Here is a 24,898-nt window from a genome sequence, read left to right on the forward strand (position 1 = left end):
TGAGCCAAACCGGTTAGGCAGAATGGTACAGTTTTTATAATAATGTATTAAAATCTATAGCATAGTTGTTGGGCATACTTTGATAAGCACTGAAAATACAAAAATGAATTAGATCTTGCACTCAAAAGAATCCAGAATGTATTGACTCAATTGAACCTAAGAATAAATTGGTTAATTTCTATTTTCTTTCATCCTAATATCCTTAAATATATTTTATTTAGTGGTAGAAGATGATGAAGATGACTTTCCTACAACGCGTTCTGATGGAGACTTCTTGCATAATACCAATGGCAATAAGGAAAAATGTAAGTAGTACATTTTCCTCCCTCCGCTGGATAAAGTGCACTTTCTAAAGTTATATAATCACTAATTATATAACAAGAATAATTATCTAAATGACTTTTTGGCTATTTTTTTGTTTTGTTTTGTTTTATTTTATTAATCCTCACCTAAGGGTATTCTTTTTATTGGTTTTTAGAGAGAGTGGAAGGGAAGGATGGAGGTGGGAGGAGAGAGAGAGTGAAAAACATCTGTGTGAGAGGGACACATCAATTGGTACCCCCAACTGTGGCCAGGGATAGAACTTGCAACCCTGGTACAAGTTTTTGACAGGGAATCGGACTCTAACCAGAGCCCTCAGTGAGTAATTTTTTTAAAAGGAAATGAAAGTTTCTTGTGAAAAAAGACACATTCTTACTTTAAATAATAATGGCTCCTAATTATCTAACAAAGACTCGTTCTAAATTCCTGACAATGGCCCACTTATTGCAGTGTTATTTGGTAGAATCATTTTCTAGAACTGAAAATGTTTCTTGGGGTTGAGGGGGAACTCCCTTTTTTTCTCTCCACTTGATAAACTGGTGTTGAAAAGTATATAATCAGTGTTATTAAAAGAAAATTATTGTAATAGCTCTGATTTCACGGCACAATTGTTTATAGACCAGGAACAAAGTAGTTTATTTCATATACCAGTTTATTAATTGGTCCTTTTTTTATTTAGAATAGCTAACTCATTAGATGGAATTCTGAATTGTTCATTAGAAACCTCTGTTTTGTGACAGTTACCAACCTAAAGGGCTTTGTGCTAAGAGAGCTAAGCTAAAAACAAATACCACATGGCATCACTCATATGTAGAATCTTAAACACCAGAAACCTGTGATTAATAGTCAGTGTTCTGTTTTGACATGTCCTAATAAAAAGCTAGAGTGGATGCCTAAAATTTTTTAAAGTTACAAATAAGCCTTTGTGGAAAAAAATAAGTTAACTCTAATTGTGCTTATTTTTGCTGAAGTTATGAAAGACTATGAAGTAATCTGTAGCTGTGTAATGTTTTCAAATAATTTTTTAAAACTGTTGTATGGGTGGCCCTGACTGGTTTGGCTCAGTGGTTGGAGCATTGGCCCGTGGAATGAAGAGTCTTGGGTTCGATTACGGTCAGGGGCACATACCTCAGTTGCAGGCTCGGTCCCTGGTCCTGATAGAGCACCTGCAGAAAGCAACCAATCGATGTGTCTCTCTGACATCGATGTTTCTTTCTCTGTTTCTCTCCTTACCCTCCCTCCACTCTCTTTAAAAATCAATGGAAAAAATATCCTCGGGTGAGGATTAAGAAAAAAAACAAACAACTTTTACATGCATGGGAATACTTTTCTATTTCAAATATCATATGAGTATATTCCATCTGAATATTGGCACTAAAATGTAATGCTTCTCTCCCACCCCACCCCACTTTTCCTTTTTATTTCTTAGTTTCATCATGGCTCTCTACTTTTTCCTTATAACCTAGCTCCCTCCCAATTTTACAAAATACTAGCTTATTACAAAGTTTTCTTATAACGTTGGACTACATTGTTGAACCTTATTGAATCATGTAGATTTATGTATTTTTATGGAATTAAACGTTTAATTTGGGATGGTTTTTTCCCAGTTGCATTTTAATTTCACAATGAATCTGCTTAAATAGAAAAATATTTTGTTTGCATATTGGAAAAATTATTGGAAGAAGTTGTAAAACTCAACAGATCTAGTCTTCCATTCCACATAGTATACTCAACTACCACACCTACATTTTGCAAAGGAGAATGGAAGCTTATTTCCTGTAGAAATTGAACTGAAGAGTTACAGATTCAGGAATACCTGGCACAGCAAAAGAGAGGTGTATCAGTCTATCAATAAAGTGATTAAGTGGAAATGTACCTATTGATTATTGAAATCTAAGAGTATCACTATTCTGCTTATCTCCAAGAAATCTGGTAGCCAGGGACTAAATGTAAGTTTACATACTGAAAGATGCAATCCCTAGCTCCCTTCTCTAACCATGTTTGCAGAATGCCTGTCAACCAGACATATATTTTCTGATACAAAGTTAAAAACTCTGGAGACATTGAGTGGACATAGAGAAAGACCTATAAATAGAGATTTTCAAAGGCCCATTATGAAAAAGCTATCTCGCTACCAGGTCACCCTTTGATGAATTCCACTAGTTAAAATAAACTGCTATTGCATACAGGGTTTACAGGTCATAACTCTTTAATGTAAACAGATAGCTAGACCTCCAGACATTGAGGAAAGCCCCCAACATCTCTTTTTTGAAGAGAGGCTTGAAACCAAGCAATGGAAGATAGGGGTGTTGCTGTCATTTAGAGAAATATCCTACACAAGCTGTCTGCATACTTTTTAAAATAATGAGTCACATTTTCAGTACACTTGTGGAAGTCACTGTTTAAAAAATTCCTTCCTTAGGGTTAATGGAAATTAACTTTTGTTAATCATCATAGGTGGAAAGTATCTTCCTATGGTTAACCTCTAGAAGTAAGTTAGAAGTACTGTGTATAATCTGATAAAATAAGTAGAACATGTAATCTTTAAATCTGATACTATTGATCATAGTTTGGAATTAGACTATATAAATCATCTCATAAATACTGTCAGGGTCTTGGTGCTAGGATTCTGGAAACATTGGCTACAAGATCATGGAATCTTCAAATAATTATAATGAGTCTCATCATTAAGGCCATCATTAAGAATTAGGTCTAAATCACATATTGTGGTATTGAGTATGCTAAAGTCTTAAAAATTTAGAACTAGCTAGTAAACATTACAAAAATAGGATTTTACGGAGGGGGGGAGGGGGAGGTGGTAGAATAGAGCAAGAGTAAAACTTCCAATGATTCTAACCTGAAAAGAAAGGCAAAGTAATTTGCCTTTAGAAGACCAGAGGAGAAGTTTTTGGATAAGCGAATACCTTCCTTAGTTAAAGACCTCAAGAGTTCTGGGTCATGGTGGAAGCACTGTTCCCTAAATTTTCAGTGAATAAATTTCTTGTTTACTTATAATGTAAATTTTCTTGTTATATTCTATATCATCTTAATTTATGTTTCTAGAGACAAAGAGAAGATTTTTATGAGGATATAAGGGTCAATCCATCAAAAAGATACAACAGTTATACGCATAATTGCATGTAACAGTAGAGCACCAAAATATATGAAGCAAAAACTATCCAAATTGAAAAGAGAAAAAAGACAATTCAGTATTAATAGTTTGAGACTTCAGTACCCAACTTTCAATAACGGACAGAACAAATAGGAAGATAACAAGGAAATAAAATACTTGAGTAGTATAAACAGACAGACCTAGTAGACATCTACAGAACACTTCACCCAACAATAGAATATATATTCTTCCCAATAGCACATGAACCTTAGGCTAGACCAGTGATGGCGAACCTATGACACGCGTGTCAGAGGTGACACGCGAACTCATTTTTTTGGTTGATTTTTCTTTGTTAAATGGCATTTAAATATATAAAATAAATATCAAAAATATAAATCTTTGTTTTACTATGGTTGCAAATATCAAAAAATTTCTATATGTGACACGGCACCAGAGTTAAGTTAGGGTTTTTCAAAATGCTGGCACGCCGAGCTCAAAAGGTTCGCCATCACTGCTCTAAACAACTGAGCTACCTGGCCAGGGCAGCATTTTATTCTTGCCACTTTTCAACATTGTAATTGTATTAGAGGCTCTAGACAGAACAACTGGCAAGAAAAAGAAATAAAAGACATCCAAATTTAAAAAGAATAATTAAAACTATCTCTATTTGAAGATGCCATTAACTTGTGTAGAGAAAAGTTATAAGGACTCCACTAAAAAAGTATTAGAGGTAATAAGTTCAACAAGATTCTAGGGTATAAAATCAATATAAAAAATCAATTATATTTTTATACTCTAGCAATGAACAATGTGAAAATTAAATTCAGCAACCAATTTCATTTATAATAGCATTAAAAAGAGTTAAGTACTTAGGAATAAATTTAACGAAAGAAGCACAAACTTTCCATTCTGAAGGTAACAAAGCAATGTGAAAAACTGAATAAGATCTAAATAAATGGAAAGATATCTCATGTTCGTGGATCAGAAAACTTAATATTGTTAAGAATTCAGTATTCCCCATATTGCCCTATAGATTTAATGCAGCCCGTACCAAAATCCCAAGTAGGATTTTTGCAGAAATGGACAAGCTGATCCTATAATCCATATGGAAATGCAGATGACCTGGACTAGCTATAATAGTCTTAAAAAAGAAAGTTGGAGGACTTACACTTTTGATTTCATAACTTAGTACAGATCCAATAGTGAGGTAAGGTATTGGCATAAAGAGAGAAGACATAGATCAGTGGAATTGAATTGAGAGTCCAGAAGTAAACTCTTACATTCTTCTTTTTTTTAAAATATATTTTTTATTAATTTCAGAGAGGAAGGAAGAGGGGGAGAGAGATAGAAACATCAATGATATGAGAGAATCATTGATTAGCTGCCTCTTGCAAGCTCCCCACTGAGGATCGAGCCCGCAACCTGAGCATGTGCCCTTGACCAGAATCAAACCTGGGACCCTTTAGTCTGCAGGTCGACGCTCAATCCACTGAGCCAAACTGGTTAGGGCAACCCTTACATTCTTGTAAAAAAACAAGTAAATAAGTTTTTTATAAGAATGCTAAGACAATTCAATGAGGAAAAATAGTTTTCAAGTGATGCTTGGCAGCTGGATATCCATACAGGAAAATGAAGTTTAACCCCTACTTCACACCAAATACAAAAATTAACTCAAAATGAATTTAAGAGCTAAGATTATAAAGATCTTTGAATAAATATAAGAATAAATTGTAATGACCTTGGCTAAGTCATAGGCTTCTTAGATAAGACAACAAAAGTTAGAAATGAAAAAGAAAAGTATAAATTGACCTTTATCTTTGCTTCAAAAGACACCATCAAAAACTGAAAAAAATAACCCATAAAATGGAAGAAAACATTTTCTAGTTACATGTCTGATAAGGGATTTGTATCTAAAATATATAAAGAACTCTTAACGAATTGATGGTAGAACAATATCTCAGTTTTAAAATGGATAAAACATCTGAATAGACATTTCTCAAAGAAGATATACAAATGGCCAATAAGCACATGAAAAGGCCCTCAACATCATTAGTGGTAGGAAAATGCAGCAGGAAGAACCCATTATTACAGTTGCACACATGGTCTTATTTAAGACACAAATGACTTTAATCTGTAAGTTGATTATTAATAAAAACAGTAGTTTATAATACTTAACAGCTTTGTTGAGATAATTAACATACAATAAACTGCACTTATTTAAGTGTACAATATGGCAAGTTTTGATGTTATGATATCATCATCACAATCAAGATCATGTCCATCACCCTCAAAAAGTTTCCTCCATCCCCTTTGTTAACCCCCTCTCTTCCCAAACAACCACTGATCTCTTTTCTGTCACTGTAGGTTTGTTTGCATTTTCTAGAATTTAATACAAATGGACTTACACAGTTTGTGGTGGGTTTTGGCCTGGCTTCTTTTTTAGTTTGAGGTTCATCACTGTTATCACATGTATCAGTATATGATTTCTTTTTATTTTTGTTTTTTTTTAAATATATTTTATTGATTTTTTTACAGAGAGGAAGGGAGAGGGATAGAGAGTCAGAAACATCGATGAGAGAGAAACATCGATCAGCTGCCTCCTGCACACCCCCTCCTGGGGATGTGCCCGCAACCAAGGTACATGCCCTTGACCGGAATCGAACCTGGGACCTTTCAGTCCGCAGGCCGACGCTTTATCCACTGAGCCAAACCAGTTAGGGCTATTTGTTTTATTGGGGAGTAGTATTTCCTTGTGTTGATACACCACAATTTGTGTATTCACTCATCTTTTGATGGACATTTGGTTTGATTATAGTTTTTGGCTATTATACATAACACTGCTGTGAACATTCATGTCAAGTCTTTTCATGGACATATATTTTATTTATTTGGGGTAAATACTTAGGAGTGGAATTGCTAAATCATGTGGTAGGAGTACATTTAACTTTTCAAGAAACTGCCGAAGTCTATTTCACCTGACATATATGAGAGTCCCAATTTCTCCAAATCCTGTCCAACACTTGGCATGGTCAGTCTGTTTAAATTTTAGTTTTCTAATAGGTGTATAGTGGTATCCCTCTGTGGTTTTTAACTAGCATTTCCCTAGTAACTAATGGTATTGACCATCTTTGCATGCGTTTATTTGCCATTCTATCTCTTCCTTGGTGAAGTGTGTATTTAAATCTTTTGTTCAGTTTTTTATTAGATTATATATATTTTCTTACTGTTGAGTTTTGGAGGTTATAATATACTATATTATAGTATAGGCTATGTTAATGTTTTATATTAATGTATATTCTATATATATGTATATAGAATACAAGTCCTTTATCAGACATAGGCTTTACAAAGATTTTCTCCCAGTTAAGGTGTACAATGTAATGATTTGGTATAGATAGCAAAATGATTACTGTGGGGAAAACTAATTAACATCATCTCACATAGTTATCTTTTTCGGTAATGAAACCATCTGAAATCTGTCTTAACAAATTTCTAGTATTCAATTCAGTATATTAACTATAGCCATGTTATATATTAGATAACTAGATTTATTAATTGCATATAACTGCAATTTGTATTCTTTTAACCATGCCTTGAGCAGAAATTTTAAATTTTGATGAAGTAGTTTATTAATTTGTTCTTTTATAGATTATACCTTTACTGTCATATCTACATATGAGGTTTTAAAGTTGGAAGTACCATTTCACTTATGAGTTCTATTGCAGTGGTTTCTTATTAGCTAATAGTATAAGATAATATGTTCTCCTGTTTGCATCTTGTGAATTTTAAAATTTTTTCTCATTTCATTCAAAGCTAACTCTGAATTAATATTATGAAATGTAAACATAAAAAACTATTTAGCCCAGCCGGTGTCGCTCAGTGGTTGAGCATCGACCTATGTGAGCCAAGAAGTCATGGTTTCATTCCTGGTCAAGGCACATGCCGGGATTGTGGGCTTGATCCTCAGTGTGGAGCATGCAGGAGACAGCTAATCATGATTCTCTCTCATCATTGATGTTTCTGTCTCTCCCTCTCCCTTCTCTCTGAAATCAATAACAATATATTTTTAAAAAATTACTTAATGTGTGCATTGGTCTTGTCATAATTAGGTCCTGCAAATTGTCAGAGTGTTATTATTAAAGTATTAGAGGCCCGGTGCATGAAATTTGTGCACTCGGGGTGGGTCCCTCAGTCCGGCCTGCACCCTCTCGCAGTCCAGGAGCCCTCGGGGGATGTCCAACTGACGGCTTAGGCCCGCTCCCCGCCATCAGTCAAACATCCTTAGCGCTGCTGTGGAGGCGGGAGAGGTTCCTGCCACTGCCGCTGTACTCACCAACTGTGAGCCCAGCTTCTGGCTGAGCGGCACTCCCCCTGTGGGAGCGCACTGACCACCAGGAGACAGCTCCTGCGTTGAGCGTCTGGCCCCTGGTGATCAGTGCACGTCATAGCAACCGGTTGTTCTGCCGTTAGGTCGATTTACATATTAGCCTTTTATTATATAGCCTTTTATTATATCATGTACTCGGGGGCGGGGGGGTCCCTCAGCCCACATTGCAAGAGGGTGCAGGCCAGTCCAAGGGACCCCACCAGTGCAGGATTGGGGCTGGGGAAGGACGCGGAGTTTAGCCAGCCGGGGAGGGACCGCAGGAGGGCTCTAGGGCATGTCCAGCCCCTCTCGCTCAGTCCCGATTGGCTGGACCCCAGCAGCAAGCTAACCTTCTGATCAGGGCGTCTGCCCCCTGGTCAACCGGTCGACAGTCTGCCCCCTGGTGGTCAGTGCACATCATAGTAACTGGTCGACAGGTTGACTGTCTGCCCCCTCGTGGTCAGTGCATGTCATAGCGAGCAGTTGAGCAGCCTTAGCATATCATTAGCATATTATGCTTTGATTGGTTCGGTTCTGCCATTCAGTCTATTTGCATATTACCCTTTTTATTATATAGGACTAGAGGCCTGGTGCATGGATTCGTGCACTGGTGGGGTTGCTCAGTCTGGCCTGCACCCTCTTGCAACCCGGGACCCCTCAGGGGATGTTGGACTGCCGGTTTCGGCCCGAGGGATGTAGTAGTGTGTGAAGCGGCAGGCGGCCGGGGAAGAGCCTGAGCCCGGGCCGGCCACCATACACTCCTGCTCATCCTGGCCCTGCTGCACCTGCTACTGCCTGGTAGCACTGCCGCAGAGGCGGGAGAGGCTCACGCTGCTGCAGCTGTGCTCTCCAACCGTGAGCCCAGCGTCTGGCACCCATCTGTCAGCTGAGCAGTGCTCCCACTGTGGGAGCGCACTGAACACCAGGGGGCAGCTCCTGTGTGCACATCATAGCAACTTGTCAAACGGTCGACCGGTCACTTAGAGTTTTGTATATGTTCTCCTACTACTTTATTCACTAAATGCAGCACAGCAAATAGATTTCAGGAAATAGAATCCAGAAAAAAGGACTTGAAAGTACATATGCTGCCACAAGCTTCTTTGCTGATAGAGTATGAATGGAAATTTTTAAATGTTGGCCAACAGGAAGGAAATTATATTCTGAAAGCCTGCTCTGATTTGCTAGGGTTTTGTTTGTTTGTTACTTTATATTTTAGAGAGAGGAAGGGGGGGAGAAAGAGAGATACATCATTGATCAGTTGCCTCCTACAGATGCCCCAACCAGGGATCGAATCTGCAGCCTGGGTATATACCCTGACTGGAAATAGAATCTGCACTTTTTGGTATATGGCACAATACTCCAACCAACTAAGTCACACTGGCCAGGGCTGATTTGCTAGTTTTCTAAACAAGTTTTAATTTTAAATTGTGAAGGATTATTTTTCCATTAGGAAGATTTTCAGTGGAAAACTGTCTTTTTTAGTATTTCCACAGGTAACACCGAAAGGAATTAATGGTATAGACTTTAAAGGGGAGGCAATAACTTTTAAAGCAACTACTGCTGGAATCCTTGCTACACTTTCTCATTGTATTGAACTAATGGTAAAACGTGAGGAGAGCTGGCAAAAGAGAATGGATAAGGTAAGACTATTTTTCTTTCTGTTAAATAATAATCATTTAAGTTTTATATATGGATTGAATATTTAAACCAAACTAACTTCTTAGGGAAAAATGCATTGGAGTTGATAGAAGTAGTAGGTGGTACTTCTGAAACTTTGCAGGCATCTTAACCTCATTTTCCTAATGAGATTCATCAGTTAAATATTCAGTAACTGTACAATATGCATTCTTGATAAATAACATTCTTGATAAATAGCAATGCTTTGGAATGGAAGTGATAAGCCATTTAATATTACCCAGCTTTATTGTATGACATATGAAACTGCATTTAGGCTGTATAAACTAACTTAAACACAAATTTATAAAGTTAAATATTAACTTATTGTATTTATAACCATGTGTATTTTCCAAGGTCATTGAGATATCATTCAACATACATTATATTATTCATTAAACATTTGCTTACTGTTCACCTTTTTGACCTTTGTTTAAATTGCAACACTGATAATATTACAATATGTATATTTAGTTTCTAGTGTAAAGTATGGCTTAGTGAATTTGTTTAGTATTTCTGTTTATAATTCAACATCAATAAAATAGTAAAATGTTAGAACTGAAACATGCCACCATTTTATAGAAGAGGAATTGTGCCCCGGAGACTTGTCCAGAGGTGTTAAGTAGCAGAATTAGAAGAATTTTACTATTTTCTATATTTCAGCTCTGGATACTAGGCTAGACATCAGTCAGAATCTGTTGTTGTTGTTGTTGTTTTGTGGGGGGTTTTTGTTAATCCTCACCCGAGGATATTTTTTCCATTTTTTTTTTTTTTTTTTTTTTTTTTTTTTTTTGCGTGAGTGGAAGGGAGGGGGAGAGACAGAGTGAGAGAAACATTGATATGAAAGAGACACATTGATTGGTTGCGAGCCTGCAGCTGAGGCCTATGACCGGAAGAGAAACAGACCCTTCAGTCCAAGGTCTGACACACTAACCACAGAGCCAAACTGGCTAGGGCCAGTCAGAATCTTCTTCATGTGGGAGTCATATTGCTTGTAGAATTTGAAGGTCTTATCAATTAAAGCAGGACACTAGGAAAACAATGACAACACTGATGTAATGGCAGAATGGCCATAGGATTTGAATATCACTGTGTATTTAAAATGGTCCCCATGTTTAGACGAAAAGAGAATTGTTCAGAATTCTCAAGTGAAGTAGCCATTTTGACTGACAAAATATGTATCTTTTAAAAACAGGTAATAAAAATGTCCATTTAAGGTACAACCACTTCATTATTATTCAGGAGTCAAACTATTCTATATTGAAAGATTTCAACTCTATACCAATGTGGATCAAATTGAATTTTTAGAAGATTCCCTATGCACACAAAAAATAATGTATTGAGAAAACAGGAGAACCCTTAAATTATTAGACTAATGGTTCAAGAGAATCATTCAACTCATCTAGACTAGTTTAAAACTTTTTTCTTTAGTCTCTTTAACCTTCACTAAGGAATTATCATATCTAACCACACTGCCTAAAAATATTCTATTCATTTAAGATATTTGCTTACATTAGTAGACTCACATATGTGTAATTTAGCATGCTTTTTCACTTTTCCCTAAGTCTTTTTAATATTGCTGTGCTGTGTGGTTTTGTTTTGTTCATTTTTTAAGATATGTTAATACATATAGTGAAGTACACTAATCTTAAGTGTACTGCTTGATGATTTTTATACATTTGTATATACCCCTGTAACCACCAGTCAGATCAACATACAGAAAGAACTTTTATAGCACAAGGTTCCTTCATTCCCCTACCACCACCTTAAGAGGTGACCACAATTCTAACTTACATGATCATAGATTAGTTTTATCTGTACGTGAACATCATAAATGAAATCATACAGTATACACTCTTGTGTCTGTCTTTTTTCTCCCTTAACATGACTTGAGATTCATGTTGTTACATCTAGTGGTAGTTTATTCTTTTTTATTATTGTATAGTATTTCATTGTATGATGAATTTTCATTGTTTGACTTTAATTTGATTATTTTTCCTATTGATAGAAGTTTAGGTTTTTATATTTTTATTATTATGAATAAAGCTGCTGGGAACATTCTTGTACATATCTTTTGGTGGATATATGCACTCATTTCTCTTGGGCATATACCTGGGAATACAATTGTTAATTCATGGGAGTATATGCTTAGCTTCAGTGGATATTGACAATTTTCTAAAGTGGTTATATCAGTTTAAACTCCCACCAGCAATAGATGAGAATTCCCGTTGCTGTTCACCCTTGTCCGCACATAATATTGTCAGTTTTGGGTGGATGTTTTATTTTGATTTTTCACTTGCTTTCTTTTGAAAATAGGAAATGGAGAAAAGAAGAAGAATAGAGGAAGGATACAAAAATGCCATGATAGAACTTAAGAAAAAATCCCACTTTGGAGGACCTGATTATGAGGTATGAAGTTACATTTTGATCTTAGAAAGGAAAACACATAGGCATGCCTATCACAAAAGTGATTAATTTTTAAATTATACTTTTGTAACCTTTAAAGGTTCTAAATATATAATTCTTCTATGTTTATTTTAATTAAATGTATATATCATAATATATAAATACTAGGCTTACTTTGAAATAGAATTTTTGGTATTGCCTACAAAGTTTAGTATAGGCTTTAAAAGGTTTATTATTTTGCCTGTCCACTGTATAAGACAAGTGTTAATCTCCTCTGTGAAGATGATAATTTTTAATGTTATCTTCTAACTCAACTTTTTTAAATAAAAGCAACTTATGGAGGGAAAACCTGAATACTTTATACAGACAAAAGATTTTAGTTTGTGCAATATACTATGATGTCTTATCCACAGTAGAGCATGAACTATTATAATTACCTTGCCTTTATGTTTGGAATGTGTGAAACCAACTTCTTTCCTCATTTTTTTTATTGAGCAATTAATAAAATCTTCCTTCCATATACATGCATAATTAAAATTTTATAAACTATTTTTCATCACGTTTTTATAGAAAAATATATAAGAAATATATATGGTAATTGTCATTAACGTTGATATTCCTGAAATGAACATTTTTTTATTACTTTTTTATCCTCACGTGAGGATATGTTTTTGTTGTGTGTTTTTTTGTTTGTTTGTTTGTTAGTTAGTTTTTATTGTTTTTTAGATAGAAAAGAAGTTGGGAAAGAGAGAGAACATCGATGTGAGAGAGAAACATCAATCGGTTGACTCCCATACATGCCCCAACAGGGAATCAAACCCACAACCTAGGTATGTGCCCTGACTGGGAATTGAACCCATAGCCTTTTGGTGTGCAGGTTGATGTTCCAATCAACTAAGCCAACCAGCCAGGGTAAAATGAACATTTTTTAAATAGAGTGGCAAGGAGTACCATTGAGATAGAGATAGGATTATAAAATAGTTATAGTTAGCCCTGTTGGTATGCTTCAGTGGTTGAGCATCAGTCCATGAACCAGGAGGTCACTATAGTTCGATTCCTAGTCAGTGCACATGCCCGGGTTGCAGGCTCAGTCCCAGGTGGGCGGCATGCAGGAGGCAGCCTATCAATGATTCTCTCTCATCATTGATGTTTCTATCTCTTTTCCTCTCCCTTCTTCTTTCTGAAATCAATAAAAAATACATATATTTTAAAATAATTATAGTTAGACTATAAGAAAATAGAAGAAAAAAATCTTGCCATTTTTATTCTAGAAGGGAATAAAAAAACTGATATTGACTGAGTATTTCTTATGTTGGAACTGATTGAGAAAAAAAAGTTTTTATTAACTATATTTAATGTTGGAATTGATTAAAGAAAAAAACTCAGCTGCTATTGAATAAATATTTTTTATGCTGGAATTGATTTCCAAATGTAGAAATCATGATGATGAGACTTGAGCTGTAATATTCTTTAATTATTAAGCTGTCAATTCATTTCTCCTAGAATGTATAAAAATTATATAATTAGCTATTCTCTGGGGTTTTAATAAACTAAATTACTGAAATATAAGCTATTATAATTTTAATTTTTATTCTGATGCTAAGCATATTGTTTTGCCATTTTAGGTTACCTTATTTTTTTCATATTATAAATAAAATAAATGTTTCTTACAGGAAGATTATAGAAAAATACACAAAAAGCCCATGTTTTTAATTTATCAGTATATGGTACTAATTTATTTCCTTCCAGCAATATATAAGTATAGTTATATACTTCCACTTCTGTCAAACCAGTTTTCTTTCAGGGAATAAGAGTGGGATGGAGGGAAGAGAGACCTTGTGCTAGGTATATGTGTTTACTAGTTTCAAATCTAAAAAAATTGCTTTATTTATTGATGTAATTGATTTAGGCTTTTCTAAAGAAATGTTTATTGGTCACTTAAAATTTGCTCTATAAAAGTTTTATGCTTTTGCCAAAACCGGTTTGGCTCGGTGGATAGAGCGTCGGCCTGCGGACTGAAGGGTCCCAGGTTCGATTCCGGTCAAGGGCATATACCTTGGTTGCGGGCACATCCCCAGTAAGAGGTGTGCAGGAGGCAGCTGGTCGATATTTCTTCCTCATCGATGTTTCTAACTCTCTATCCCTCTCCCTTCCTCTCTGTAAAATATCAATAAAAATATATTTTTAAAAAAAGTTCTATGCTTTTATGTAATCTCTCAGTTTTTTGATACACTTATCTCTATATTTGGTATCATGTTTAAAAAGCATTCTCAAATATCTGTATTTTCTTTTTTTCTTTTTTAACGGTCTTTTCTAAATATATTGCTAATATACCTGGATTTTTAAAAATTACGGTATAATATGGTAATCTTTTATTCTAATGGTGTTGTTGAATAAATCATTCTTTTCTACTCCTGTACTGCCCTCTTTTAATGAAGAACATGGTTAAGGGTTCTTCAGCCTTTTCTCACCAACTCCTTGTGATATGAAGTTAAATATGCAATTTTTAAATAAACTAGGACCTGTTTTTATGTTTTCCCCCTTCCTTTTAGAGCAGTGATGGCGAACCTTTTGAGCTCGGCGTGTCAGCATTTTGAAAATCCCTAACTTAACTCTGGTGCTGTGTCACATATAGAAATTTTTTGATATTTGCAACCATAGTAAAACAAAGACTTATATTTTTGATATTTATTTTATATATTTAAATGCCATTTAACAAAGAAAAATCAACCAAAAAATGAGTTCGCGTGTCACCTCTGACATGCGTGTCATAGGTTCGCCATCACTGTTTTAGAGTCTTGAACCATCTATATTGTGTCAGTACTATGCTTGCATGGATTTTAAAATGACACTAATTCAGAATGTGACTTTATTTTGGTTCTTATCCAACATTTATGATGTTTTAATTATTGAACAAAGTTTAAATGTTTCTGTCATCTATAGCCTCAGAAATTACTTTATAATCTTAAATCCATTCCTTAAGACTTATAGCACAAGGCACTGTGCTAGGTGTGGGGTGGGGTGAGATTGCAAGGAACAAGGCAGACAAGGATCCTGCCTGAGGGCCCCTCCTGAGTATATATTAATGGTAATATAGACTAAGTAGCAGGCAAACAGAATAATATATATTATAAAGCACTTTTAACAGTGGTGGGCATGGCTTCCTAAAGGAAACAGCATCTTAGCTGAAACCTTAAGAATAAGTAGGTTGAGTAGATGTCAACCAGGCAAATAGCCTAGAAAGAGTGTTGCTTGTAGGGGCTTAGAAGAAAAGAAAACATTTGGAGACCCAAAGCAAGAGAAAGCATTTTGCCCCAGAGTAACTTATCAATGGAGCAGGGAGCCCATTGTGAGGAGGGAGGGATAAAAAGGTCTGAGAACAGTGCAGATCCTCAGGAATGGGTTTTAAGCAAATTGGGTTTTCAGATTTACAGTTTAGAAAAATTATTCTTGCTTCCTGCAGTGAGGAGAGTGGATTAAAGTTGAGAGTTGTGACAGGGACTTGGAGATTTTTTTTCAGTATAACAGATAAGAATTGAGTATAGTCTAAATTAGATAGGCTAGGACAGTAGGAATAGATGTGGAAAAATGAGGTATTTGGAACGTAGAATTGAAGGGTGTGGTGATTGAATGAAGGAAAAGGGAGGAATCCAGAAACAGGCCCAGATTTCCGCCTTCGTCCTGTTGGTGCACAGGTAGAGGAAGAACAGGTTTTAGACATGTTGCACATGAGTTGAGACATTCACCTGAGGAGGTCTTACATATTATTAGATGTAAAGATCTAACACCACGTAGGAAAGGAATGGACAGGCTATGAATTTGGGAAATTATCAGATGATGACTGAACTCTTAGAAATGAATAAAAATGCTGTGGGAAAGCAAGTGTGGAATCCTAAGGAACACCCACATTTAAGGGATAGACAAAGGAGGAAGAGTTTGCACAGGAGCCCAAGAAGAGTACTTAGTAGAGGGGAACTAGGAAGTTAGGAATCCAAGGGCAGAGAGCCTTGCAAAGAGAGTCATTAGAAATGCTGCCAATAGGGCAAGTGAGGTCAAGACTGTGGAGTGTGTCCCATAGATTTAGCAACAAATAGCTCTTTTCCTTGGTAAGAAGGTGAAATAAAAGTGGGTTTTTTTAAGTTGTTTTTTAATAAAAGAAATTTTATACAATTACTAAGTTCTCAGATTGCCATCAAAGGAAAAATGTACCTTTCTTATTTGCCCATTTCACTTATCAAAGTAGAATTTTTAAAAATTTTGTATTAAGTGTATTGGGTTGACATTGCTTAATAACATTATATAGGTTTCAAGTGTACAGTTGTTTAATACATCATCTGTATATTACATGTGTGTTCACCACCCAAAAGCAGAACTTTTTAATCCTGAATTTCCCAATTGGGAGACTCCTGAGATGCTGACATGATTGCATAGGTTGAATGCGTATTATAATTTTTAAAAGTGTAGGTGTGGTTATGATCAATAGAGTTTTCAAAAATCACCAGAAAATATGTTCAGAGTAGATTTTGGATATTTTCTATTTTTCTCACATCAACAAAAACCAAAGTGATACTACTACTATTTAAGTGCCTTTGAAATGTTTTAACTGTATACAGGGAATCCTTCAGGATAGCCTCTAGAATGCTGTTACTGTTCTTCTCCTGATCCAACAGGTCATTACATGTTTAAATTCACTTAGTGATAATTCATTGAAGTATGCACTATTCTGTGTGTATGTTGAAGTTGAATAAAAAGTTTCTGTGGATTTTTTTTCTTTTGAAATGAGTTATGAGAGAGTCCTCATAACTCCAAAAGAACTATTGCATTAAATCAAGATTCCTCATATGCCTGTGCCAAGGGGTTTTCTCCCACCCTTCCTGTGTGACCCCACGTTGTGACAGGGATGGAATAATGTTGCTAGATAATTTTTCATGGAGTAGTGATGACGTTGGGTTATCAGTCTAACTGGTAAGATTATAGAGAGACCAACAATCATTCATGTGTCTTATTTTTATATTTAAAAATTTAGGAGCCCTGGACAGTTTGGCTCAATGGATAGAGCGTTGGCCCGCGGACTGAAGGATCCCGGGTTTGATTCTGGTCAAGGGCACATACCTCGGTTGCCGGCTCTATCTTGTGTGGGAGGCAACTAATCGATATATCTCACATCGATGTTTCTCTCTCTGTCTCTCCTGCACCCTTCCACTCTCTAAAAATCAATGGAAAAATACCCTCGGGTGAGGATTAAAAAAAAATTTGGGGGGGGGGGGAGCTCTGCCCAGCTGGTTGAGCATCAATCCCTGTACCAAGAAGTTGCTGGTTCAATTTCCAGTCAGGTCACATGCCCTGGTTGCAGTCTTGGTCCCAGCAGGGGGCATGCAGGAGTCAGCCAATCGATGTTGATATTTCTCTCACATCCATGTTTCTATCTCCCTCTCCCTCCCTGTATAAAATCAATAAAAACATTTTTTTAAAAAAAAAATTTAGGGAGCCTTAAACCAAAGTGTACCTTTTCAGCCTCTACTTTTACCATAATGTAAAGCCATTATTCAACTTACAGTCCACTTATTTATTCCATCACAGCAGGAACATACCTTGTTTGTTTCCATTTTGCTATTGTTCTTTTATACTTTTATCTTCTGATACAGCTGAGGTTCTCTTTGCATGAGAATCACTTGGAGGACTTATTAAACATGCATATTCCCAGCTCCACCCAAGACCTGCAGAGAAGTAATTTCTGTGTATGGGGTCCTGGGTATTTTCATTTTAACAAGTTCTCCAGGCAATTGAGAACCACTGCTCTGCAATCTAACCAGGCTCTCAAGCATCAGCTAGCTCAATTTTTCTTTCTCCATGAACTACTTCTATTTGCTTAGGAAGATCCCGCTCAGTACCCAGTCTGTACTGCTCATTGCCTGTAGATCTGCAACTTTGTACTTACCTTTCTTCAATTTTATACGGTTTCTGTCGCCAAGTATTTAAGTTATAAGTACTCAACTCTGTCACTGTAGCAGGCATAGACAATGCATATGAATACAATGAAGATTATATTCCAATAAAACTTTATTTAGCTTTATGTAATTCCAACATGTCATGAAATGTTGTTATTCATTCCTTTTCCCCCAACCATTTAAAAAATGAAATTCTTAGCTTACAGGCCATACAACAGTAAGCAGTGGACTGGATTTGGCCTATGGGCCATAGTTAACCAACCTCTTACTCTAGATCAGGGGTCCTCAAACTTCTTAAACAGGGGGCCAGTTCACTGTCCCTCAGACCGTTGGAGGGCCAGACTATAGTTTTAAAAAAAACTATGAACAAATTCCTATGCACACTGCACATATCTTATTTTGAAGTAAAAAAACAAAATGGGAACAAATACAATATTTGTATTTGCATGTGGCCCGCGGGCCGTAGTTTGAGGACCCCTGCTCTAGATTATTGCCCTAATACAATATTGGTCAATATACAGTAAGTATATGAGTACTAAGTGATTGTTATACTCATGATTCTACACAAAGCATATGTTACTCATATTTTATATATTACCTAGTGTACTAACTGGTTCAGAAATGTTTGTTGAATCACTTTTCAACTTTTCCCTAGAGTTAATGCCAGAATTATCAGTGTTTTCCACTTTCTTAAACCAGCTTTTTTTTTTTCTTCTGTGTGTTCAAATAGGAAGGTCCAAACAGTCTGATTAATGAAGAAGAGTTCTTTGATGCTGTTGAAGCTGCTCTTGACAGACAAGATAAAATAGAAGAACAGGTATATCTGTCACTAAAAATTTAACACTAGGTATTTCTTGATGTATGGTATTTTATATAAATAGAATTTGAAAACTGAAATATCTGATAACCTAGAAAATGAACTGTGTCTGCATTGAGTCACAAATGTAGGAGAATCTTCATGTCAGTTCTTCCATTGATCAATTTCCAAGCAATGGAAAGAAGACCAATGATAGTTTAAAGAAAGCATGCAGCCGTGTCCGGTTTGGCTCAATGAATAGAGCGCCAGCCACGGACTGAAGGGTCCCAGGTTCGATTCCAGTGAAGGGCATGTGCCTTAGTTGCAGGCACATCCCCAGTGGGAGGTGTGCGGGAGGCAGCTGATCGATGTTTCTCTCTCATCGATGTTTCTGGCTCTCTATCCCTTTCCCTTCCTCTCTGTAAAGGGTCAGTAAAATATATTTTTAAAAAATAAAAAATAAAGCATGCATAATTAACATGAAGTTAAAATATTCTGTCTATTGCCCTTGAAATATCCAACTTTATCATGATCCTGTTAATATCAAGTATATATTTACTCTGAGTAAAACAGTCTCTTTGAACAACTTTTTACCACCAAGTGCCATATAAATTCAAAAGGAAGATTACCAAGAATCTATTTTTCTTCCATTGGTACCATTCAGTTTTTATTATTAACTCCTTTATTGCTTTCACTATCTTAACCTTCAATTGCTTCCTCACTTTTAACTTTGCTTAGTGTTTTGTCATCATTAAGTTCACAGTAGTTATGCCCAGATTCTCCTGTGGAAGTGGAACTAAGCATATATTAAATCGTTTAACTCTAATTTCAAGATTAATTTGATCCCTTGCCTTCAATTCTGCAACAATGCAGTTGCCAAGTATTAACACTAGATGGTATTTAAGGGTGAATTTTAGTTACTTTTCCCAGGACTTGAAGCATCTTACAAATAAACGATATGTATATCAGTTGTACACTACAGATTTACCTGCATAAAAAAAGTTGACATGTTCATTCCCTGCCATTGCTAAGGCAGTCATGGCTATTATGCCCATTTATTAGTCTATCTACTTGAAGGTAAATCACCTGTAATAGTGGCTGCTTTTCATGTTCATTTTTCATTATTTTTTATAACTCATGATAAAAAGTTCATGTAACATTAGTTTATAAAGCTTATTGCTTATTTTTATACCTAAAAGATGCTACACAGCACTCAATAAGAGTGGGAACTTTCAGTTCTTAAATGACTTCTAATTTTGGATGCCAAACGTATTACCCAAAGCAGCATCATTGTGTTTGTTTTTTTAGGGTTTTTCGCCTACACTGTTTTTTGTGTGTATGTTCTGTTTTTATTTAATATGTGTTATCATAGAAAGAGTAGTGAACTGAGGTCATGACAACTTTGTTTTAGTCTTAGTTTTGCCACTGGCTAACTATGAAGCTATAAACTTATCACTTAAATTTTCTGGGCCTTGGTTTCCTGATCTGTGAAACAAGGGCTTAGACAAGATGAATCAAATCATACCTCTGGCTCTAAAATCCTAAATATCAACACATTGGTTGAGTTGGAGTTAAAGAGAATCAATGAAAGCTTCTATAAGCTTTAGAGAAAAGAAATATTCATGGGACTATCAACTCATTTCATTTCAGACTATTTTTGGTACTCTGGTAGATCCTCTACAAAACAAGCATTAAACAGACCCGTGACTTTCCTTGCCTAATAACTAGACGTGTCATTATGACAGATGATTACAGTATGTTAATGCTATAGAGGAGTAAGCATCAGTAATCCATGAAATCAGTTCCAAAGGTTCAGATCATTACCCTCATTGTATGCATTAGATATTACACAGGGCTCTCAACAACACAACCACTACATAGGTAGTCTTCAGTGACACAGTTTTGAGTTTACATTTGTTTTACATTATTTGCCAACATAAGGAAAGCTATACAAAAAAGTGGTGAGTGAGAAATGAGATCTTTGCTGTTGTGTTCAGATCGTATTGAATAGAAATAACCAGTTGTCTTCTACATAGTTAGAAAATGAGCACACACATAAAACAGCAAAGTTTCTGGTACATTACATTTAATAGATATTTATAGAATGAGAAGAAACTAGGGAAGCTGAGGAGGGAGAAAGAGGTTAAGTGGCAGCTTAACAGGAATGAAATGATTAGATGAAGACAAGATGAATACCTTTATGGAAAGGAGCAAAGACAGACATGACGTGACTGAAGCAAACACTGATAGTGATTCAAATGATACAGCCCTGCAGGAGCCTTATGAGGTGGAATGATTGGAATAATTTGGGCAGAGTTTGAATAAGAAAATCAATATTAAATTAAGATTGATTTATGGTAAATGATGTCATGTTGGCATCGGAGAGTCCGACTAGGAGCAAAATTTTAAAAAAATGATCCCTGGGCTAAGTTAGTAACTGTCAGGTCCAAAAGAAGAGATTGAATTGGGACACATAAAGTAAATGTCAGAGTAGTTTCATGATTCAAATATTTCTAAGTGTTGGTGGCAAAACAGCATCAGGTGTTAGCTTGGTATAGTCCAAGCATGTCAAACTCAAAGGCTAACACAGGCCAAATAAACAAGGTTTAAGTTTATGTGGGCCACAAAAAAAACAAAAGCTTCAATTTTCATAGAAACGTAGGATTATTTCAATAGAGACATGCTGAATACAAAGGGCCCTCCTCTCTGGTTCCAGGTGCATCACCCGAGAACCACAGCTGCCAAGTCACCACAGTTCGGCAGCTCCTGCATTGAGCATCTGCCCCCTGGTGGTCAGTGTGCATCATAGCTACTGGTTGGAGTGTCTGTCCCCTGGTGGTCATTACGCATCATAGCTACCAGAAGGTTGGCCAGTTGGTTAGGCTTTTTAGCCTTTTATATATATAGAAGATTATGTATAACAGGATATTGTAAAAATTAAGTTACGAAATTTTTATTAAAACATTTCTTACATTCGGTTATATTGGCTGGGTCGCAAAAATATTCGTCGTGGGCTACATGTGACCTGTGGGCTGCGAGTTTGGCATGCTTGGTGTAGTCAGACCGGACCTCAGTTCAACAACCTCGGTTCTTGAGTTCTCACTGCTTGAGTTCTGCCTAAGAAAGAATTCAGAGCTGAGACTCAAACACAAGCAAAAGTTTATTTAGAAAGTCACAGGGCTAGAAGAAGTGAGTCAGAAGAAATGGGCTTAGGAAACAAGTTACAGAGGCAAAAGAATAAATACCCTTGCAGCTTATGAAAAAGAAAGGCAAGGAAGGCGGACCTGGGGGTGGGGAAAAGCATAGGTGTGCTCCATGGAGAGAGCAGCACTGGGTTATCAGTCTTGAGGGTATTTGTCTGGAGGTTTCAGGGAGGATCCCAATAGAATATTCATCAGCTTTACAGATGTGTCTTTTCAGGGTTTTGGTCTCCAGGGATTGGTCAGCACCAGGGCAGGGGGTCATTAGTCAATGCAGCTGGTCCTGTTGTCAGCTATAACATGGCTTGTCTGGTTTTGCTGCTTTTCTGGGCCTGGAGCTGAACACATCTGATATCATCCCTAGTTTAACCTAAGCTGTCTCCATGGTCAACAGACCCAAGGCTTTGTTCCTAAGATTATTTGATGTGGGTCAGAACCTCATTGTCCTGGGGCTTAATCCTTAAGGGAGAAATCATGCAAGGGCTTGTATGGGAGTCTTATGAGGCTATTCTCCTGTCCCCTTGTTCTCTGTCCCTCTTAGGGGGTCTAACCCACATGACTAGTGATATGCTCCAGGGAGGAAAGGTTACCCTGGGGATGGAGGTCCTTGGTTTCCCAGTTTTGCCCATAGCTAGGTACCTGGGGCTTTCTGCTCTGGTGACCTTCTGTAGTTGGCCTGTCATCTTGCTCTGCTCATGTCTGTCTAACTGTCTACTACATAAGTACTGAAGTGTTCAGTAGTTAAATGTTGATAGTTTCAGGTTATAGGTTATATTAACCATTCTTTAGCTGCAAAATACACTTAAAAGCCTTTGCCTCTTAACATTATATGTTTTCTTAGTCACAGAGCGAAAAGGTCAGGTTACATTGGCCTACATCCATGCCATCTGGAGATGCCTTTTCTTCTGTGGGGACTCATAGATTTGTCCAAAAGGTAAGCCTAATGTCAGAGTTTACTCCAAGTGTATGCTGTATTGTTCTTCACTGTTGATGGAACTATCTTGTATAAGTTTTCCTTCCTTTTCTTGAACTTAAGTAATGAGATTTTTTTGGTATTATATGTTTTCTTCCATATGCATCCTCCAAAACAGAAATCTTCTTATGATTATGTTCTTTATCATTTAAGAGGAAAGGAGGTGGGGGAGAGGGGATAACAGGGAATGACTAGTCCAAAATAGCCAAAAGCATAGCCAGTTACATTAAGTTTCTTTTTTCTTTGGGTTTAAGTGGTATTATTTTACATTGTTGAAAGCGCTGCATTCATTTTAGAAAGATTTTAGAGCATAACACATAATAGGTGCATGGACTCAGCACTTGCTGCTGAGCTTGTTTCATATAGTGCTTTGTTCTCTCTCTTTATCTTGTGTTTGGAAGTTGGTACTGAATGCTCTGTTGTGCCTTTGTTCTGATTACTTGGTTTTTTCTTTGTCTGTCTCTGGTAGCCCTATAGTCGCTCTTCCTCCATGTCTTCCATTGATCTAGTCAGTGCCTCTGACGATGTTCACAGATTCAGCTCCCAGGTACTGTATGAATGTATAGAGTGGACTTGAGTCTTTCTGTGCTATATTTCAGCCTGCTTTCCCAGTTCCGAGAAATCTTTTGGTTAGGCCACTTGTTTTCGTTCTGAATTTTAAATAGTTATAAGCATTAAAAAGGCCTTCCTTTTCTACTAAGTAGTTCCTCTATCAAGCTTGCATGTGCCCTTTGTATCTTTTACTGTGAATAGCTTGAAATTTTGCCATATAGGAGGTATTCCTGAAAGATTGTAAATTGAATTGAAACAATTGAAGGTACATAGTTTTAAAGTATTATGTAATATCTGATTTATTCAGGCAGGATTCAGCAACTTTGATGGACATGGTTATAGCATAAAAGCAGGATTCAGCAGCCTCACTTCTAATCTAATTTAAAATATAATTATATTCAACAGGGAAATAACCTTTTAAATAATATTTGTTGAACAGCTTGTACTTTCCTTATGCACATTACCGTTTGATACTATAAATTAATACTTCTGTTCTATACTAAATTTATGGAAATTGGTTTTAATTGATTATTTGGTATCATCAGTAAGGGTTTAGAAATTTAAGACAGGAAGCCAGATGCTTGCAGTCTCTGCTCTCATAATAAAGTCATTAAAACAATATATTTTAGTATCAGCATTAGTTGGGGGAAAATTTTTTTTATCTTTGCAATTCAACTTTGTATCTCTCTGGTGATTGAATTTTATTGGATTAAATTATTTTATTTTTAAGAACTTGAATTCCCAAAGTGACCCAAGTTTAAATTGTGGTTAGCTGCACTTCTGTGATCTAGCTAGGACTCAGGTCTACCTAGGGCCTGGCATGTAGTCAGTGTTCAGTAAGTGAGCTTTTAATAATAACATAATTTCTTTGAATAAAGTTTACATTAGTTTTTTAGCTATTCAGTGAAGAACAGTAAGTCTAAAATCAAATTGTGTTGTTCAGACTTTTGCAGCTTTTTTCTTCTTAAACATTTTTGAGAAAGAGATATATCAATTTATCAGAAATCACCCGGAGCCAAAACTAACTAAAACCCATCAGTACTGGTCACCATTTTCCCTTAAAATATAGGAATATACAGGCTCTAGATGAAAGAAAATGTGAGAGCAAGAAAAGAATACAAGCCACTGATAAGTGCCTGAGAATTGGGGCTTCAGAACCCAGCTCCCCTGGCTGTAGAGCGCTATAGAACAGCTGAAAGCCTTCAAATACAGGTGAATATGTCACTGAGAAGTAGGTGCCCAGCTTTTTACAAGATTTCTGCCAAGTCATAGGTTAATTCTTTACCTAATTTTTTGTGTATCTCCTGTTTGTAAGTTGAGAAGTCTTTCTGAAGGGTTTTTTTTTTCCTAATATGTCATGCATGTGATTGATCAGATTCTGTTTTAGCTTTTGATTATTGTACTGTCATATTCCCAAAAGGGGCAAAAATGAAGACAAATAACATTGAGGTTCAAGTGTTTCTCGCCCTTGCTAAAGTATTTGGTGTCATTAGCAAACTTGGGCTTTGGCATTTAGCTATTGATTTATTAGCTTTGGCATCTGTGTACAA

The 24,898-nt window shown here is 36.2% G+C and overlaps 1 protein-coding gene across 12 annotated transcripts in view; it reads left to right on the forward strand.

The window, feature by feature from the left end:
* The window catches only part of COL4A3BP (collagen type IV alpha 3 binding protein), a 98,516-nt gene that overhangs the window by 49,634 nt on the left and 23,984 nt on the right, over positions 1-24,898 (forward strand). For 8 of the 12 annotated variants that reach the window (XM_006081313.3, XM_006081314.3, XM_006081317.3 and 5 more), the window contains 6 exons: positions 222-305; positions 9,282-9,439; positions 11,790-11,882; positions 18,558-18,644; positions 22,665-22,757; positions 23,266-23,343. In XM_006081313.3, coding sequence (XP_006081375.1) covers positions 222-305; positions 9,282-9,439; positions 11,790-11,882; positions 18,558-18,644; positions 22,665-22,757; positions 23,266-23,343 — 593 coding nt within the window. The remainder of the gene's footprint in view (positions 1-221; positions 306-9,281; positions 9,440-11,789; positions 11,883-18,557; positions 18,645-22,664; positions 22,758-23,265; positions 23,344-24,898) is intronic. The other 4 variants (XM_006081316.3, XM_006081315.3, XM_023750664.1 and 1 more) reach the window with 3 other exon arrangements.

The sequence above is a fragment of the Myotis lucifugus genome, unplaced genomic scaffold (assembly GCF_000147115.1).
Source record: "Myotis lucifugus unplaced genomic scaffold, Myoluc2.0 scaffold_0, whole genome shotgun sequence".
In the NCBI taxonomy this organism is placed as follows: domain Eukaryota; kingdom Metazoa; phylum Chordata; class Mammalia; order Chiroptera; family Vespertilionidae; genus Myotis; species Myotis lucifugus.